The following is a 19,615-nucleotide window of genomic DNA, read 5'->3' as shown; positions in this document are numbered from 1 at the left end:
GCAAAATTCGGCCGAATTTCGATTCGTTACGAAACGAATTGCACAAGCCTAGCCCATATTCTACAATACTTTTTTTCTTGCTGCATTAGACATTGTGTTGCCCTTGCCTTTCCCTGTTTCCCCTTTTATTAGGCAATTATTTTAATGCCAGAATATGCCATTGGGGTAGCATGCTACCTCCTTACAGCAAAGAACAGTAAACAACAAATGCCTGCTGCCCATGGAGAAGCGTATGACCCCCCTCCCATTATGCAGTGGCTAATATTTAGGCCTGAGCACAGGAACATAGTAAAGTAGGTGATGTCACCATTCTGTGGTGCTAACAGAGGAAGGAGCAGTGGGGAATCTGGAGAGATGGGTATAAAGTGGTCAGAAGGAATGAACAAGGTGACTTTTCTAATGTGCACACACACAGGCAATATTAATTTATGAGATTCTTAGTTTGATATGTAGGTCTATGTACTTTTTGGTAAGAGAAGCCTGAAGTATAAATTGATATATTCTGTCTTTTGCAGTTGAAAAATATCTCTAATTTGTAATGTCTGCAGAACATCTAGGTGACTTATGTTGTACCGCATCACCAGCCAACCGCTGCCAGCTGAGAAATACGAGGCATTTACTTACTGGTTGGCAGAGACATTTTTCTTCATAAAGTAGTAACTGAACTTACTGAAGTGATGATGCTCTTGTCCCATGCACAATTCATGCCAAAAATATGTATTATCATATTACGTACTACTGCTGAGCAGAACTAGTTCAACTCTTGTCACTGTCCAAACCTCTGGATTTCATTTTATAAGAAATTTGGTGTACTTCAGTCATTTCTCTCTCTTTCCCAAAACTACGATTAGACTCCTGTTAGTATTAGTTTCCAATTTTGCAAAAGGTACTGTATGGCAGGGGTCATCAACCCCCGGTCCGCGGCCCACTACCGGGCCGTAGCGTCTTTGCAGCCGGGCCGCGGCAAAAAAATTTGAACCTGCTCTCAATCTTTAGCTGGTGGGAATTCCGCCAGCAAAAGTACGATGGAGAATACACACGGTTGGAATTTCCGACCAAAATCTCACATTGGACTTTTGCTGGCGGAATTTCCGATCGTGTGTATAGGGCATAAGACTAAAACTTTTTCGGTGGATAAATTAGCACTGGTTTGCAGTAGCTTGTATAATATCACTAGGTCCTTACCTGGTATATCGGGGTTATAATGCAATTTTGTGCATAATATTTACAGAAATACGGAATTAAAAGAACCATGTAGTGGGAGAATTTAGACATTTCTCCTTTTAATATTGCTTCAATACTTTTGAAGTCACTGATCTGGAATTATGCAGGTTAGAAGTTCCTTATGCAATATTTTTAACCTGAATGCTTCTTCCAGGTTAGTGACTAAAGTAGCACAGACAGAACATACAATGAGTACGGACAGACAGGACACAGTCAGCACATAAAGGGAAAAAGTGATAAAAGCATACACAGAGCACACATTAAGGACATGTACAGTAAGAGCACATACAGTCATAGCACACAAACACATAGCACAAATAAACAGAGAACATACAGACAGGGTATACACACACTCCCACAGGGCACACAGCATACACAATGTCAGACCACAGACAGAACATGTACAGTAGAAAGCATACACAGATCATTGACATAACACGTATGCATGCATAGACAGAATACTTGAAGTCCAAAAATACACAGAGCAGCACATCTCTGTAATGGTACCAAGGGGGCACTGGGGGTAGGTTTGTCACTTTTTCTTCTCGCCAAACTCGAACACTTTAGTGGCTGGCGCACAGCTAACTTTTTTTTTTTAGTTTACACTATAGGATAACAGAGCTGTGACACCTTTGGGTGCTCCAAAGAGAATAGTATTGCAGCGAGCATAGTGCCCCCTCACCCTCCTGTCAGGCCCCGTTGGGAGCTATATTCATGTTTGAATAATGTGTCCGGGTTTCAGAGGGACTGAAACCCAGACACATGATTCAAAACCCGGACTGTCTGGGTGTTACAAGTGGCAACCCTAGGGGAAGGGGGGATATGTTATCCAGCCACAGAGAGACCACTGCTTTAATCCAAAGTGAAGCCACCCCTCTCTGCAGCATACTGTAAAGCTAGGACTTTACTTCTGAGGCTGGAGGGTGTTTTAACAAAAAACAAAGGTGAGATATTGAACACTTGGGTTTTATGGTGGTAGGTAAAGTATTTTAATACAATAATCAGCAAAGAAATATGCTCCTAATAATTAAACTGACATTTATAACATTGTTACATGCCAGATCCCAGTCATTTGATGGTGTACTTTAAAGGGGTTTTAAAGGTTTGTGTTTTTAGGATGCATTAAGGTGAAAAAACACCTGTCAGGGACCGGCCTCCCAGCCCCACCCCCGTTTTACTTACCTGAACCCTCAAACTTGACCCACGGGGACGTGCTCTCTCTCTGCCCAGGGTTCTCGACTCTTGATTGGATAGATTGATAGCAGCATAGCCATTGGCTCCCGCTGCTGTCAATCAAATCCAATGACGTGGGCACCGAGGGGCCTCTATGGACACCGAATGCTGGACTAGGCAGCGCGCCCGCAAGGTAACCCCCTCGGGAGAGTGCTTTTCCCAGGGGGTTATCTGATGTAGGGAGGAGCCACGAGAGCCGCCGGGGGACCCCAGAAGAGCAGGTTCGGGGCCACTCTGTGCAAAACAAGCTGCACAGTGGAGGTAAGTATGTTATGTTTGTTATTTATTTTTTATTTTTTTAAACATAACCTTTAGTGTCATTTTAACAGCACAGCTTCAGGCACCTGGCAGACATTAGTTTGTTTTTTTCAAGTCCTACAAGGTGACAGTCAGGGTGTGAATGAGACTCTTCAGATCTCAGCACATACACATTACCAGCTGATCTATAAGGAAATGTCGCTGGGTGGTTAGGATTTGTTATTAAAAAGCCAAGCGCCCACAGCAGCCATTCTTCCGAAATAACCTTTATTCAAATCATCAACAGAGGATAAAAATCTGATCTTAGCTTGTACACTTTAGCTGCTGCTGGCCTTAGTCCAAGCTGCAATGACTAAGGCCTTCAACGTCAGAAACACGGAAGCTAAGATCCAATTTTATCCTCTGCTAATGGTTTGCATAAAGGTTATTTCGAAGAATGGCTGCTGTGGGTGCTGGCTTTTCGATGTTCAGTTCTGGATTTACTTGTGGCTGTGTACCATGCAGTCAAGGTGTTTATATGGATTGAGTAGGTACACTTTGTTTTCCTGTGGTTTGGATTTTATGGCTGATATCCAGAGATCAATACAAGACCTTAAGCTTATTTATTTCTCTTCTAAAATAGATTGTACAGTATTGTTAAACAATCCTTTGACTCAATCATTGTGGTTGGCCATGCACTGGCAGATTGCCTATTAAGACTTGAACTTCAAATCCGCCGGACCTGCTGTCATTTTTCTCTCTTCCTTAGCTGAAATATAGATATGACACATATGTAGTGAATATGGCATGTATAGTGATAAGAAATTAAAGAGGAATTGTAGTCTGCTCACATAATTTTCTAATAAAAACATATTTGCCATTCTGAAGCTTCCCTCCAACCACTTTGCATATTATTTTATATTTACTGTGATTCTGTACTTGCCAAATATGTTGCAGAAATCCCCCTCCACTAAGTCTGGCTGCAGCCATTTTAACTGTGGGCAGCTGAAGCTGCTGCCTGTTCACTTCCTGGATTTACACAGACACACAGAAGCACACCTCCAGCTCTGCAGCCCTCATTGGCTCGCTTATGACTCATGCCCCCTCCCTTCCTGGCAAACTCCCACGAGCGTGAGCAAGAGAGCTGTGCATGATGTCATAAGCCTAGGCTAATGACCAGACAAGAAACACAAATTGGGGTGTATAAGGTATTTACTGGCAAAAAAAAAAAAAAAAAATGTTTTACTATCCAAAGTTAAAACAACAAGGTCAGAAGATTTAATAGATGGAAAGTTGAAAAAATGACTGAAGGTCCGCAATTGTTTCAGGACATGTCAGGAAAACAATGTGTGGGTGGCAAAGGGCAGCTTCAGCGCTTACAGTAGAAGTTCACTTTATTAGTGAGCGGCTAACTTGTACAAGGCACAGTTTTCATTTCACACTTGCTACAGGATCATTCCATCTATCCTTTCCATGAGATCCAATGGAATACTGAGTACCCAAAATCTCCCGCTCTCTGCTTGACTGTCTTCTTGGGAGACGTCCCCCGCTGGGAAAATACATAGTCTCAGCAGGAAGAATTCCCTTGTCAGCACTGTCTATGTTGATGGGGGAATCATGTAAATTTCTTTCCTGCAACCTGTGGGAACCAGGAGGGGCATCCAGGCATCACCAAATGGTAGATCACGGTTCCGGACCCAGACTAAATGACAGTCCTACCTGGACCATGCTGTGCCACTTAGCAGCCTGGGTGCCCCATTCTGTTTCCCCACTGTGGCCACAGCTTTCGTCCTTACAGAAAGCAGAGGGCAAGAGGCGCGGCATGAGTGGACAGCGGGTGGTAGCATGCCATGCCACCTGCCCTCTGCTTGCTGTGTACGGTAGGATTCTAAAGATTAGGGAGGGCTGTGAAGAGGAAATGATAGGAAGGGGTTATTCATATAAAGTGGACCAATTATTTGATGAGACCAGGATGTAAAGAGGGGGACAGTGATGTGAAGGAGGGACCAAAGATACTATTGTAAAGGGGGTGTCTGTCTTGTAAAAGGGGATCCGTGATGTAAGGGGGGTGACTGTGATGTGAAGAGGGGGCTGAAGACACAGAAGGGGGGATGTGAGAAAGGGGATTCTGTGAAGTAAAAGGGAGTGCTTTGGTGTAAAGGATGGGGCTGCAATGTAAAAAAGGGCTCTGTGGTGTAAAAGGGGACTGCGATGTAAAAAAGGGCCCAGTGGTGTAAAGGGGGGTACTGTGATGTCAATGTGGGCACTGTGGTATTAAGGGGAGGGGTGTGATGTTAAAGGGGGTGTTGTGGTGTAAAGGGAGGGACTGCAATGTAAAAGGGGGAACTTTGGTGTAAAGGGGAGTACAATGTAAAAGGGGGCATTTTGGTGTAAAGGGGGGGGGCTGCAGTGTAGAAGGGGGCACTGTAGTGTAAATGGGGGGCTGTGATGTAAAAGGGAGTGCTGTGGTATAAAGGGGGATCTGTAATGTAAATGGGGTGACTGGGGTGTAAAAGAGGGGCCTGCAATGTAAAAGGTGATGTTGTGGTGTAAAGGGGGTATTGTGATGTATAGGGGAGGAATGATGTCACTGATATAAAGGGGGAAACTGATATAATGGGGCTGTGATGTGAAGGATCTTAGTCATTACACAAACATGAGATTTGGACCTCTGCTGGAAGAAAATTTGACTGACCCCTGTTATAAAACCTCAATGTGAATACCAATCAATTTTAGATATTCATGATTCTAATTTTAAATAATAATAAAAAAGAAAAGTAGTACATGGGCTACATTTGGTGCGATGCAGAGATTTCAAATTCAAATGAACGGTCTGAAAACGCACGGCACTCATATTGCACAGGAATCGCACAGGAACGTAAGTGCAAACAAACACATTTTTGGACAGTGTATGGGGCTTTTGTTCGAGAATTGCAGTCATTCTAAAATCAAATATTAAAGGTAAATGAGATTTTCAAACATATTCATCCAGTCATCGAATGTACAAAGAGTTTTCATATTAATGTTTGTACGAATATTCACATCCAAAAACCTACGATTGTATGGACAGCATTACTTGTATTTATGAAGCTGTGTATGGCCACATGAGCTGTCCTTAAATGAAAAAATACAGGTGCCATGGAGAAACATCAAAAGAGTTTTCTTATCTTTTTATAGTGGCCTCAGCTTAACTGTGACATTTAGGGTCTTTTTAATATTTGTCTTGGCTAAACCAAGTGAGCGTAAACCAGCCTAGACCTGAATTAAACCTCTAAAATTTGAATACGGTACTTTGTCTCAGGGGTTGAAAAGGAAGAAAATACATTTCCAGATGGCATTTCGCAATGCAATCAATATTTTTTGTCTTTTACTTACACGGTAAATAACAGTGTATTGACTCTTTGGGAAATGCAGCGTATTTTCACTTTTGTTAAAAATCAATCTGATTAATGATTAATCTCTACTGAAATCGTTTTTATTGTTTGCTAAAATCCCGCAGTACCATCTTTGCAAAGTTTGGTTTATTTTTCACAGTATGATGTTGCCAATGATGCCAATGGAAAGCAAGCTGTTCTCTTAAAGGGTACTGATTGCAATTGTGGGAGGTATGGGCAAACAGCAGCACTTTGGGAACAATGGGTTGCCAGTGTGCCCTTGCTTATTTTCTGACTAAAGACATGCTCAGCCTGTTCTTTTTCTTAAAGTGATACTAAAGGTAATTAAAAAAAAATAAATAAATAACAAACACGTTATACTTACCTGCTCTGTGCAATGTTCCTCTTCTTCTTGGGTCCTCTACTGGTGCTCCTGTCCCTTCCCCCCTGCTGAAAAGACAAGGTACAAAGGGCGCCCTAAACATTACTTTTGCGATAGCTTAAAGGGGTTGTAAAGTTTATTTATTTTATTTTTTTAATAGTTTTTTTAAAATAACAAACATGTTATACTTACCTCCACTGTGCCGCTCGTTTTGCACGGGGCCTCGAACCTGGTCTTCCGGGGTCCCTCAGTGTCTGTCTCAGCTTCCCCCCGCAAGTACTTCTCACGTTCATGCGAGCTCCCTCGCATGGTGAGAAGCACTTGCGGGTGTGCTCCCGTGATACAGCCGGCGGCTATAGCCGCTCACTGTATCATTCGGCCCGCCCCCGGCGTGCCACGTCATTGGATGTGATTGACAGCCAATCAGCGGCCAGGCTGAGCGGTGAAGAGGACGTCGGGGGCGAGCGTGGGACTTTCAAGGGGTCAGGTACGTAAAATGGGGGGGGGGGGGGGGCAGCACTGTCAGATGTTTTTTCACCTTAATGCATAGAATGCATTACGGTGAAAAAATATTTACCTTTTCAACCCCTTTAAGCCTGGGTTCACACTGTAGGGATGCGGAATTACAGTGTCGATTCACTCATCGCATCTCTCCCGCAGGCAATTCACACTGCCCTCTGCGAACCGCTGCGGGTGTCAATACAATGTTAATGACACCCCCAAATCGGTTCACAGATCGCAGTGCAAACTGTGAACTTGCACAGGAATCAGAATGCATAGGTGAGAACACCCATGCGATCTGATCCCAGTGCGGGAAAAAAAAGGCCCTGCAATATTTTCCTGTGCAAGTTCAGCCATACAACTGTAACTCGCACAGACATTGCATGCGATCGTTACTGCCGTGCAGGTGCCAATCACATGCAATGTCTGTGTTCGCACAAGTGTGAATCCAAGCTTATTGTGTAAAAAAGACAAATGCATACTCATAAACAACATCGGCAATAAGGCACATCAAAGCCCACATTATACTTGAAGCAGCCTGGTCAACAAGGCAAGTCCCAAATGTGAGAAGACCATCCAAACAGCCAACGTGCTTCAAAGGGGGGGTCCCCTTTTGCTCAGATCCCCACCCCCTGCTGAGTGCCACCATAGCAAACTGCTTGCTATAGGGGCACTTGTATGTGTTTGCTTCTGAGCCCCGCTCTGTGTGTCAGCAAGACAAACAGAGCGGGGATCGTTTCTGGCTCCCGCTTGCTCCTCACTGGCTGTGATTGACAGCAGTAGGTGTGAATGACTTCTGCTGCTGTCTCTGAGCCAATGAGGAGGAAGAGAGCAGGGAGAGCAGCTGCTCTCATGCGCTAAGCTGCATCCAGGTTGCGCTCATGTTAGTATTGGAGGGGTAGATACTAAAGGATTTTTACCTTCATGCAGTAAAAATACTTCAGCCTTTAGAATCCTTAAAGTAATACTAAACAATGTTTTCATTGTCATTATCCTTTCTATTTATGTATAAAGAGCATGCAACTGTATTTAATTGAATCTAAGAATCATCCTAGCATAGGGGTGCTCAACCTGTGGCTCTCCAGCTGTTGCGGAGCTACAAGTCCCATGATGCATAGCAAGACTCCGACAGCCAGCCACAAGCATGACACCCAGAGGCAGAGGCATGATGGGACTTGTAGTTTTGCAACAGCTGGAGAGCCACAGGTTGAGCACCCCTGTAACCTAGCACCTTATTTAATCATTGCTGTTCAGAGGTCACCTGACTTTTCCTAGGTCTTTCCTGCCTTTAGCCCCATACACACTATCAGATTTTCTGCTGATTTTTGTCTTCAGATTTACCCAAACCATGTAGTGGAAGGGCCTGTCTGATTGCATACAAATTGAAACTCCTAAGGTTTGACCTCATATTATATGGTTTTGGTAAATCTGAATGAAAAAATCTGTAGAAAATCTGATAGTGTGTATGGGGCTTTAGGGAAAGTTTAGAGGGAGGAGTTTCTAGCAGTCAGCTTGTGCATGAATCTGTGTCTGCACAGCGCTGATTGGTGCTGTGCCGGTCAAATGACATAAACAAAAGGCTTTCAGAGAAATAATAGAGAAATAAAATAAATAATAGTAACAAAGTGTTTTAAAGCGTTATACAAATTTATAACATTTCATAACTCAAAGCAAACATTTTTATTTATTTTTTTCAATAACATAGTGTAGACGGAGTTTAAGTTGAATGACAACGGCTTTAACTCTGTTCGCACTTTTAAGATAAAGATATCTAGACTGTGCCACACCCTTCCAGCATTGGTCTATGGCAGGGGTCTCAAACTGGCGGCCTTCCAGCTGTTGCAAAACTACAAGTCTCATAATGCGCCTCTGCCTGTGGGAGTCATGCTTGTAACTGTCACCCTTTCAATGCCTCATGCGACTTGTAGTTTCGCAACAGCTGGAGGGCCTCCAGTTTGAGACCCCTGATCTATGGTGTGTATGTGCTGAAACTAACAGGGAGGTGAAGCCTCCATAAATCACCATCCTGTATCCTGCCCCACCCTCATAGTGTTTAGCAATGTGAGGAGGGAGGAAGGGGGAGTGTCATTCACCACTATGTATATGCCCACGTGTGATTTTATAGTCACATGAGTTGTACAGATAAAGAAAAAGGAGTAAATGAACAGCTTAGATGGCAATGGAAAATGAAGCATAGTAAGTAGATGTCAACAGCTGGTCTACACAATCTTAGGCTACTGCAGGGACACATACAAGTAGAGAGAGAGACAGGATATCTGCAGTTTACAGACAACAAATGCTGTAGTGGATGAGTGAGAATGGACACAATGTAATATAGCATGTATTGACAGTTTTTGATGGTTTGGGTTTAATGACATTTTAAGTACAGTAATTGACAGCAACCAATCAGAATCATCTTGCACTGGTCTGATATTAGCAGAGTGAACTGTCCTTGATTGCCGTGATTGATTTGATTTCAGTACTTTACCTTTTCATGGAAAATGCACATAGCAGCTGTGATGCCCTGTGCTGGTGAATACTGTATTGATTATTATTGTGTAAATACATCTATAGATGACTGTCCCTGCTAATGATGTTTTATGTATGTACAATACATTTACAGGAAAAAAGCCTCCTCTTTCCTTCTGTCTCATATAGCAAGAGGGTCATTGACTTTATATGGTCCATATATACTTCATATATAGTCAATGACATCACCTGGGAGACCCTGCCCCTTTTGTTTATAACAACTGAACCTGTCATTCAGTTGAAATGGAGGGACAGCAACAGACATGTGTCGGCGTGTGGCTACAAAAAAATCTGACATTTTCAAAACATTGGCCAGTACATGGCACTTGGGAATTTGTTGGATTTTCTTTTGCTAACTCATTTGTTGATATCACTTTAATTATGCAGTTGTAAATGAAGTTATATGTTTTTGTTGCTAGTGCAAAGTATATCTTCATTCCCTAACCCCTATGTTTATACTGAAGATTTCATTGTTGATTTATGGTATTGACATGGAAAATGTCTATTTGTTTTTGCAGGGTTTTGAAGTGCAGACAGACTACATGCCCCTGCTGAACTCCCTGGCTGTCTTTGGCTGGCAACTGACCTGCGTGCTTTCAACACCTATTGTGAAAATGAGTAGGTAAGGAAAACATGGCCTAAAGTGGAGCCGGTCAGAGTGTGCAAACATGTTCTCTCCGTACAAGTCGTAGGAATTCTGGGTGCCTGCTAGTTTCTTCCCCTATACAGTTTTTGCTTTTTTGTGTATTTATTTCTGTGTTGTTGCTTTCCTTTTTTCTTTTTTTTTACTACGTAACTATGTTCTCTCCGTACAAGTCGTAGGAATTCTGGGTGGCTGGTAGTGTTTTCCCCTATACAGTTTTTGCTTTTTTGTGTATTTATTTGTGTGTTGTTGCTTTCCTTTCTTCCTTTTTTTACTTTTTTTTATTTGTCTTCATTTTCTTTCTGTGAAAAAATGAAAAATAATGAGGTTGATGGGGAGACCTTTTTGGCATAAGAACAGGCTCGGGATAGTTAAAATTAGCTTCCCTAACTTTCAGGAGCCATTTAAAGGATAAGTTAATAATATGTTACATGTTACACCCATATTAGAGATGTAACATGTTATGAATGCACCAGCCCCTGCACCTCCCCGAACCCCAGCTAGCGGGGGTTCTTCTCCACCCTCTAGCTGTCAAAATGTTTGAAATATTGGATGTGTGTGGCGCACCCTCCCACGTCACTCATTCACTGCGCTCTGTGATTGGAAAACTACAAGGTCCAGCAACCTTTGCAGCTGTGGGCTTGTATTTTTTAATGAACTACTATGGCGGTGTGAGCGCTGTGGTCATTCATTCATTATTCCTGTCGGCATGTATTGGCTTCATCGAATTAAGTACAAGCAGGCCTATACACTGACAGGTCTGCAAGAGATCTGCATGGCACCATCTGATCTGCTGATGACCGGTGCAATTCTTTGCAGGCTCCTGCAACAAAAAATAATAAATGCAAAAGGTGAACTTATCCTTTAATTCCCATTGCACCCATAGAAACTACCAAATTCTATCATAAACTGCCTTTTATATCGACTCCAGTGTATTTTGACAAAGAAGAAAATCCCTTGATTTTGGCCCACACTTTTGAGAAATTAAAACTCATCCTTACTTCTTGTGCTGATTTGTCGGTTCAGTTTAGGTATCCTCGATTTCTCAGGCGCTGGACTGAACCTTAATTGCTACTACATGGCCCACTCGGTGTAAGTGGCCCGCTCACTCCAAGTACAGTGCATTGGGGAAACATGTATGTTATCACAACGCATGTTTCTTTCATTTTCAGTGGCCCCTCCCCCTAGCACACTAACGAAATATACGTATGCAACACTACTGCCTGCTGTAAAGAAACTGTCTTGGAAAATACACTGTATGTCCATTTTTGTCCATTCTTGTGTGCTAGCAAACCAAATATTTGAATGGCCTGCCTTAAAGGGGTTGAAAAGTCAGAAGGTTTTTAATCTTAAGGCATTCAATGCCTTAAGATAAAAAGCCTTCTGTGCGCAGCAGCCACCTTCAGCACCCCTAATGATTACCTGTGCCCCATCAAGTGTCTTGGCCATCCGGGACTATCCCTCCTGATTGGCTGAGACAAAGCAGCGGCAGCCAATAAGGAGAGAGAGGGACAGGCCTGAACCATGTCTGAATGGGCACACCGAGCTGCAGCTTGGCTTGGGTGGCCCCATAGCAAGCTGCTTGCTGTGGGGGCACTCAACAGGATGAAGGGTCCAGGAGCACAGAAGAGGCACTCTGTGCAAATCCACGGCAACAGAGCAGGTAAGTATAACATGTTTGTTATTTTTATAGAAAAAAAAAACGAGACTTTCCAATCACTTTAACACAGTGACTGTTAACCACATGATGGCAAAATATGATTGGACATTCATACTGTTTAGGCACACACCTATGCTATCTTCTGGTTTTTATAAAGATGATAGCAAATGATGATGATCACATCTGCCTGTGTAGTCATAGTGCTCCTATTTTCTCCCAGTATGGTCTACCAGTTTAATTGTAGTGTTAGAAAATCAAGATGCATGCAATAATGTGTTCTGGCTGATCCTAATGTAAGTTTGTACCTAAGTGTTTACATGTCAGACATACATACATTTTTTATTTTCCTTTTTTAATTTTTTAAGTTAAAATAATTATTTTTACTTGTAATGAACCACATGCAACTCTCTGTGCAGTTCTGATTCCACCGTCTGGCCTCCTCTGCCAGGCACATTCTTTCTACGTGCACACTGACTCCATCTGCTGGCCTGGATTTAAATTGCAGCAGAGACCCAGTGTCAGTGTGCCTCTGACTTTTCCAGACACCAAACATAAATGTTACTGTGAACTGTGTGGCACAGTTTCTCAGAAAAACGGTTCCCCCTCTTTTTCTGATCTGAAGTTGCAGTTGTTATAGTGGGTGTGATCCAATAAATTTTCTGGATTTATGGGGTTGATTTACTAATAGACTGTGCTCTTTGCAAAGTGCAGTTGCTACAGAGCTTAGTAAATGAGCAGAAGTTCTGCTGACTGCAATCATCCAATCATGTGCAAGTAAAAATGATTTTTCCTTGAATGTGATTGGGTATTCTTTGCAAAGTGAAGATTTCCCTCATTTACGAAGCTCTGGAGCAACTGCAATTGCAGAGTACAACTGCACTTTGCAAAGTGCACAGCCTATTTGCCTTTAGTAAATCAACCCCATGTGTCTTTCACCAATCCCAGCCACGGTTATTTATTTTCTATGTTATTTGCTCATGGTTGTTTCCTCCTTGCAGTACATCACTGTCTGCTTGAGCCATTACTCCTTTCCAGGGGTGGACTGAAAACTCATGGGGCCCCCGGGCAATAGGAGATTGTGGGACCCCCAGGCAATCAGAGATTATGGGGCCACACAGTATACGCAAACACACACACACACCGTATACATTCACACAGTATGCACAGACATGTTTCTATTGGCTGAGAAGGTACTGGAGAGGTGGGCCAGCTATAATCTCTGGATTTTTAGACCAAAAGGATGTCGGTAAGGGACATTTCAGAGACAGATATATAAAAAAAATGATTTTTACATACTGTCCCTGGTTTTACTGAGGCTGGAAATCCTGATGGGGCCCCCTAGGGGCCCGGGGCCAAATGGTCAGTCCGCCCCTGCTCCTTTCACCTTTAACCAGGCCTTGATCTGCTGTAAGGCATGGGAGGTACATGCCTATAGGAGACAGGGGAAAGAGGTGTCTTTTTCTTGTAAAAGTATTGGCCGCACATTTTCCCCATCATCAGTAGAAATAGTCATATTATATAATGTTTTTTACACATCTACACAATATTTTAGGACAGGTTAGGACCAGTAAAAAATTTTTTTTATCAGCGATCAATATCTTTTGGCAGTGGGGAAACCTGTAGGCTGTGAACTGAAATTACCAGAAAAACAAATCCATAACTAATTTGTGGCTAATCCCTACTGTTTTTTAGACTCTGCATTTCAGGAAACCTAATTCAGTAACAGTTGATGTGGAGGGTAACCACAATCTTGGGACACTCTCGGTGGGTTTTCAGCTAATAACCATAATCGTCAAAATCCCTTTACATCATACACATTTTTACTCTGTCTACAAGGGCACAATCGTTAGTTAAGCAATTGACCTATAAAACTAGCCTCATAAAAAAAGCCTCATCTGTATATCTGTTAAATACACTAATTTCTCTTGAATAAAAAATGATACGTTTCATTACAGTTCTAAATTCTTGTGAATAATTTGCTATTGGTAGACAGAGGTCAAATTAAACTCATTTGTGAGTTGTCAGCTAGCGGGAACATCCACAGGCAGTGGGAAAAGCATAATTGTCAGGATATTCCTCATGCTGGTGCTGAAATATGTGACAAGGAACATTGGCTTTAGTTGTTTAACCCTCTGGTTGTTTTTTTTTTTGTTTTCTGCAGAGGAAAACATATTTGCTAATCAGCATGAAGTTACCATTATGAAAATGACCTAGTGTTTGTTTCATAGGGAAACATTAATGTACAATTGAACAAGTAATAGGCGAAAATTCCAAGCTGGTGTTCAAAAATGACATTAAACTTGAAAGGTCCATATGCATTTATAGCAGATTAATAAATGGGAAGTCGGGCAAGCAAGCTCTGACACAACACAGAAGTCACCTTCAAAGGCATACTCACGTTAGAGTTCAAAATTGTTTTAAAAAGCTTAGCAGGACCATAGCTCGGGGCTTCAGGTTTTTATCCAGGTTCTGTTGTAGTGCAATGATCTAACCAGTTCCGCTTTGTTTGAAATCCAGTTGTCTCAGAACCCTTTTGCTTACCTCTTTGTAATGCAAGAGAGATATTTCCAAACACCTCCGTTGTAGATTATATAAAATAGGCCAGGGCAAGGTTTTTTTTTTTTTTTTTTTTTATCCCTTTACAATGAAATGTGCCTTGAAATTTAGATTCTAAAGTAGAGAGAGGGGAAGTTGCAAAGCCCAAACTCCAGAAAGCAAATACACAGATTTTACTTATGAGGAACTGTGTAAAATGCAGGTGAAGTGGATTATAGAGAAATGCATTCAAGTAATCCTGTAGCAAATATGCATAATTCAAACTAAGCATTTAATAAAAAAATACACAAGCTGAGTTTATCTTCAAAGCATGCAAACAAAGTTATATCTTGCAATAATGCACCGCTCAAGGCTATCTCTTTCTACACCTCTGCTTTTGGTGACAACTCACCCATGCCTGTACTTCCGCACTATTGAAGGATAAAGTGCTGCACACTAAGCTTCAACACTGCTGTTTAAAGCCCAACTCCAGGCAAAAGTGAAATTTAAATTGCATTGTGCATCAATTACCTTACTGCTTAGTCTTAATTCCAAACAGCTTTTCCTAAGCCACCCTACAATGTAATGGATCAAAGTCACAGTTTCATCAAAGAGCCAAGCTAATTTCCTGCCATGGGGACCAGACCTTTTTCCCTGCTTGTTATCCTTTTGGGCACCTCACTACCCCCAGAGATCTGGACCCTATAATAGAAGACCCAGCCACTGGAAGTGCCACCTCCACCAGTCAGTGTTGCCAACCTACCAAATAAAAATTTACTGGTACAGCCAAGTTCTTACTGGCATTTCCAAAAGATACAAAATTACAGTTTTAAGTCCAAATTTCAGTATTTAAGTTACAAATAAGTACAATATGGAATTAGCAATGTGATTTAAGGTAAATATTAGGGCAAAAAGCATATTACTCATATAATAAGTAAGAAGCTCAGGGACAGGACTCAGAAGGGCAAGAAATTAGAATGGGCAGGCATACACACATGAAATTGACTCTGACAGCAGTGTGCCTCAGCACAGATGATGACACCTCACCAACACGACACATCTCTCTCCACGCCAGGTATTTCCTTCAGTCCAAACAGTACTGACAGTACTGCTCCCAGCTTGCCTTTCTCCCATCCCGCAGGCCTGCCAGCACCACTCGAACACACTGTAGAGGCACTCGGATGGTCTCAGCTGGATCTGGACCAGAACTACAAGCCTCTCTCAGCCATATTTTTTATTGCCAATCTTTTCCTGACACTGGCATTTACTGGCAAGAGCAAAGTGCTTGTTTTTTACTGGCTGCCAGTAAAAAAAAAAAAGTCCTGACGGTTGGCAACACTGCCACCAATAGGAAGTGTCAACATCACACAGAAGAGAGACAGGATTGTATCATGGCTGTGGCTTAGGGTAAGTTAAATGGGTATTTAAATAGTGTTTTTGTTTTTGTTTTGTTTTTTTAATTCCTGCTGTTATTTAATGGAAGAAAGAGGTTGATAACATCCTGGAGTTGGGCTTTATTATAGAGTGTCCAGTCTCAGCCAGCCTGCTCCCTGTGATTTTTCTCTTGGGAAGAACCTAAACATAGTCTGTGATTCCTCTTTTCTATGATTAGTTTCTTTCTTAGGATGAAATGCACGGTGGGATGTGGGTGAACATTCTAATAATAAATTCACGCACACATCAGAAGATATTTGTAAGCACCCGAGTGTCTATTTTACAATCTTACTACCAGTTTAGTTTCTTTAAAAACAGGTTTAATTTAAGGTACTACTTCACATTTAGGGAAGTTGTCTTTTAAATATTCCATGACCCTTCCTGAGTTGCAGCCCACTACCAAAGTACTTACCTTCAGTCCCACTTTCAAGTTCTCTACTGTGAATCTCTTCCTGGCACCACATTGAGCATCTACGTTGCATGTGCAAAGCTTAGTCAATTCAATCCTATGGTTTGTGTATACTCCCGGGAGTGCCAGGTGGCCTCCAGGAGTAGAGAACACCTATAAGAATGGATAGACCACCTATAGGAATGACCAGTTAAAGCAAAATTGGAGCTGGACATGGCCAGTTCTTCTTCTTTTTTGCAAAAGTTGTGTGGTGCCAGGCAAGGCCACGCAATGATGAATTTAGGAGAAGGGCTGAATGCAAGTATTTTATTAAGTGTCTAGGGGTGGCTTTTTAAATAATACCTTCACTAAAAGTTGTGTTTTAAATCAGGTTCAGTATAAAATGTCCGCGCTTTTACACAAAAAAAGAAGAAAAAGCAAAGAATGAATGATTCGGAAGCTCACAAGTCTGTAATCAGGGGGTCCTGATCTAACGCGGGGCATGTATCAAACAAGAATGGGAAAAGCAGCTTCTTCTACTGCTACATAAGATACGTGAATTAGAAACCAAACACAAAAGCAACCCAAAAACATCACTAGAAACAGAACTGCTGACTCTTAGAAGACAAACAGTAGATATTTTACAGTACAAAGCTAAAGCAGCATTACAATTCTGTAGGAAACTCCTACGAATGAGGTAACGAGTGTGGGAAAATACTTGCCAAAGCAGTTAGACAATAGAGACTACACGCATACATACCCCAAATTATTTCACCCTTGGGACACAAGAAAGTCATGCCCACCCAAATTGCATGAGAATTCCAGGCCTAGTATTCTTCTTTATACAACCTCCCGAAACAGCATACTAGTGACACTGAAATAAACGACTATCTTACCTTATCAAACATCCCTAAACTCTCAGAAGAAACAGGGGTAACAATGGAGGAACTCATCATGTTGATGGAACTACAATGCGCCATCAAAGGCATGAAACCAGGTAAAGCACCAGGCCCCACAATGGGTTTACCCTACAATCCTATCAAACCCTCTTACCAATACTAGGCCCATACATGGTCAAACTATTCAACAATCTTACGGAGGGAGGTCACCTACAAAGAGATACCTTAAGAGCCCATATCTCCCTCATGCCTAAAGAGGAAAAAGCCTGCAGCAACTATAGACCTATATCCCTCCTGAATATAGATCTTAAACTCTTCACTAAGATACTGGCCAACAGACTATCCCCACATATGACAGACATAATACATTTGGACCAAGTAGGTTTCATTCCTTCAAGAAAAGCTAGAGACAACACCACCAATGTACTTAATCTAATACATAGCGCCTCAGCGACCAAAACACCATTCGTTTTTCTCAGTACAGATGCTGAGAAAGACCGGGTGGGTTGGGGATTTATGTCCTTAAACACATTGGACTCGGTAATAATATGCTACACTGTATCTCTAACATTTACTCTATATCAACGGCCTAGGTCAAAGCCAATGGAGTCCTCTCTGACCACTTCACCATCTCAGATGGTACCAGGCAGGGCTGTCCTCTGTCATCCCTTCTCTTTGCCCTAGTACTAGAGCCCTTATGCAGGATACTCCGGAATCCGGATATATCTGGAATCTCTATAGAACAGGCCCAATACAAGATCTCTGCATATGCAGATGATCTTTTATTTTGCATTACTAGCCCTGTAGTGTCCCTCCCGAACCTGATTAAAGAATTTAAGAGATATGGGAATATATCTATTCTAAAAACTAACTTTGACAAATCTTCAGCTATGGGCATTAACATTACATCAGACAACCTAACCTCCCTGAAAACTAAATTTAAATTCAAATGGTCAGATAGCCATCTTGTCTACCTAGGGACAAATATCCCCTGTGAATTGACACGCACATTTGAACTCAATTTTCCCCCACTGGTAACAAAGGCAAGAGTGCTGCTCGAGGAGTGCAACAAGGGACTCCTGGTTCGGCAGATGCAATCTTATCAAAATGTTAATTCTGCCGAAATTTCTTTACGTGTTCCAAGCACTACCAATCAAGATCCCACCTCTATACTTTAGGCAAGTGCACTCACTGTTTACCAAATTTATATGGTCACATACAAAACCACAGAAACGATACCTAACGCTACTGAAACACTATGGAGGACTAGCCCTTCCTGACATAAAAAACTACTACCAAGTAGCACACCTAGGGAGAATTATCGACTGGAACAGACATGAACAAACCAAATTATGGACACAAATAGGCGAGTGTCCCACTAAAGCGAGCGATATAGTGCTATGACCAACTACCCCAGGACATGACAACACATCCTATCAAAGGAGCAACATTACGTGTAGGCTCAATAATGATAAACACAACCTCCCTGATATTGAGACATTCCCCACTACTCCCAATTCTAGGCAACCCAGCGTTTACCCCTGGACTAGACCGATCAGAATATGAGACGCTTTTGACCGCAGGTAAATACTGTGCTTTACATTACATACATGGGGATCAATGAACATCGATCCAATCATGTATGAGCAACAGCTGGGCCTTTCAGCTATCATTTTGGAAGGCAATCCGTTTACATCACTTCACTCAATACCAGACCCGGTGCAATTCAAACGCAATCTGACAACATTTGAGGACTACTGTAGAGACGAGGGAATATTACTCCAAGTACTGTCAAAAACATATACTCTACTTAACACCCCAACGGAACAACCTGATTTGGTGTTCCTACAAAAATGGGGAAGCGACCTACAATGTACTTTTACTGATGTACAAAAACAAAACATTATTATACACCTCAGTTACTACATAAATTCTTCCCTACCACATCAGATAAATACTGGAGATGCCAAATAGACAAAGGGACACTCCTCCATATCTTCTGGTCCTGCCCATTACTACTACACTTTTGGACAACAATAGAGACAGTTATACAAAAATGTACAGATCACACAATTCAGAAAGACCCAGCATTCTTCCTGCAACCACAATCCTGGCGCAGCTGTACAAGAAATCTTTTGTTCGACACTTACCCAATATCTTGCATTCCAGCTACATGGAAACAAAATGCACCCCCATCCATTGGATTGTGGTTGCATAAAGTAGAAGACATTAAAAAACTAGAGGAGCTAGTGCTCACAGCACAACACAAATAAGAAAAACACTCTAAAGTCTGGGAGCTGTGGAACATGTTCATTTTCTCTGATGAAGGGCAGTCCCTGCTAAACTCTTAAAGGATATCCCGGAACTGGCCAACTGAAAAGTGACACCATCACTACATCCATCACATCCGTGTTGAACAATACCCCCCCTTCCTCCTCTCCTCCTCCACCTTCCCTACCTTCCATCTCCTCAACTGTTGGTTCTACCTCTAGACACTTTGCTACCTTCCATTCCATTTTCACTATTATGATCGGGGCACAGACAATACGACTAAATATACAGATCAGTACTTAAGA

At 42.0% G+C, this 19,615-nt stretch overlaps 1 protein-coding gene across 2 annotated transcripts in view; it reads left to right on the top strand.

Moving 5' to 3' along the window:
* RFTN1 (raftlin, lipid raft linker 1) overlaps positions 1–19,615 on the top strand; it is a 477,341-nt gene that overhangs the window by 445,789 nt on the left and 11,937 nt on the right. For both annotated transcript variants that reach the window (XM_077491379.1, XM_077491378.1), the window contains one exon: positions 9,999–10,102. In XM_077491379.1, coding sequence (XP_077347505.1) covers positions 9,999–10,102 — 104 coding nt within the window. The remainder of the gene's footprint in view (positions 1–9,998; positions 10,103–19,615) is intronic.

The sequence above is a fragment of the Lithobates pipiens genome, unplaced genomic scaffold, assembly GCF_037356315.1.
Source record: "Lithobates pipiens isolate NorthernLeopardFrog02 unplaced genomic scaffold, aLitPip1_a1.2 Scaffold_19, whole genome shotgun sequence".
In the NCBI taxonomy this organism is placed as follows: domain Eukaryota; kingdom Metazoa; phylum Chordata; class Amphibia; order Anura; family Ranidae; genus Lithobates; species Lithobates pipiens.
Note: the sequence above shows the minus strand (reverse complement) of the source record. Positions and strands in the feature narration are given on the sequence as shown.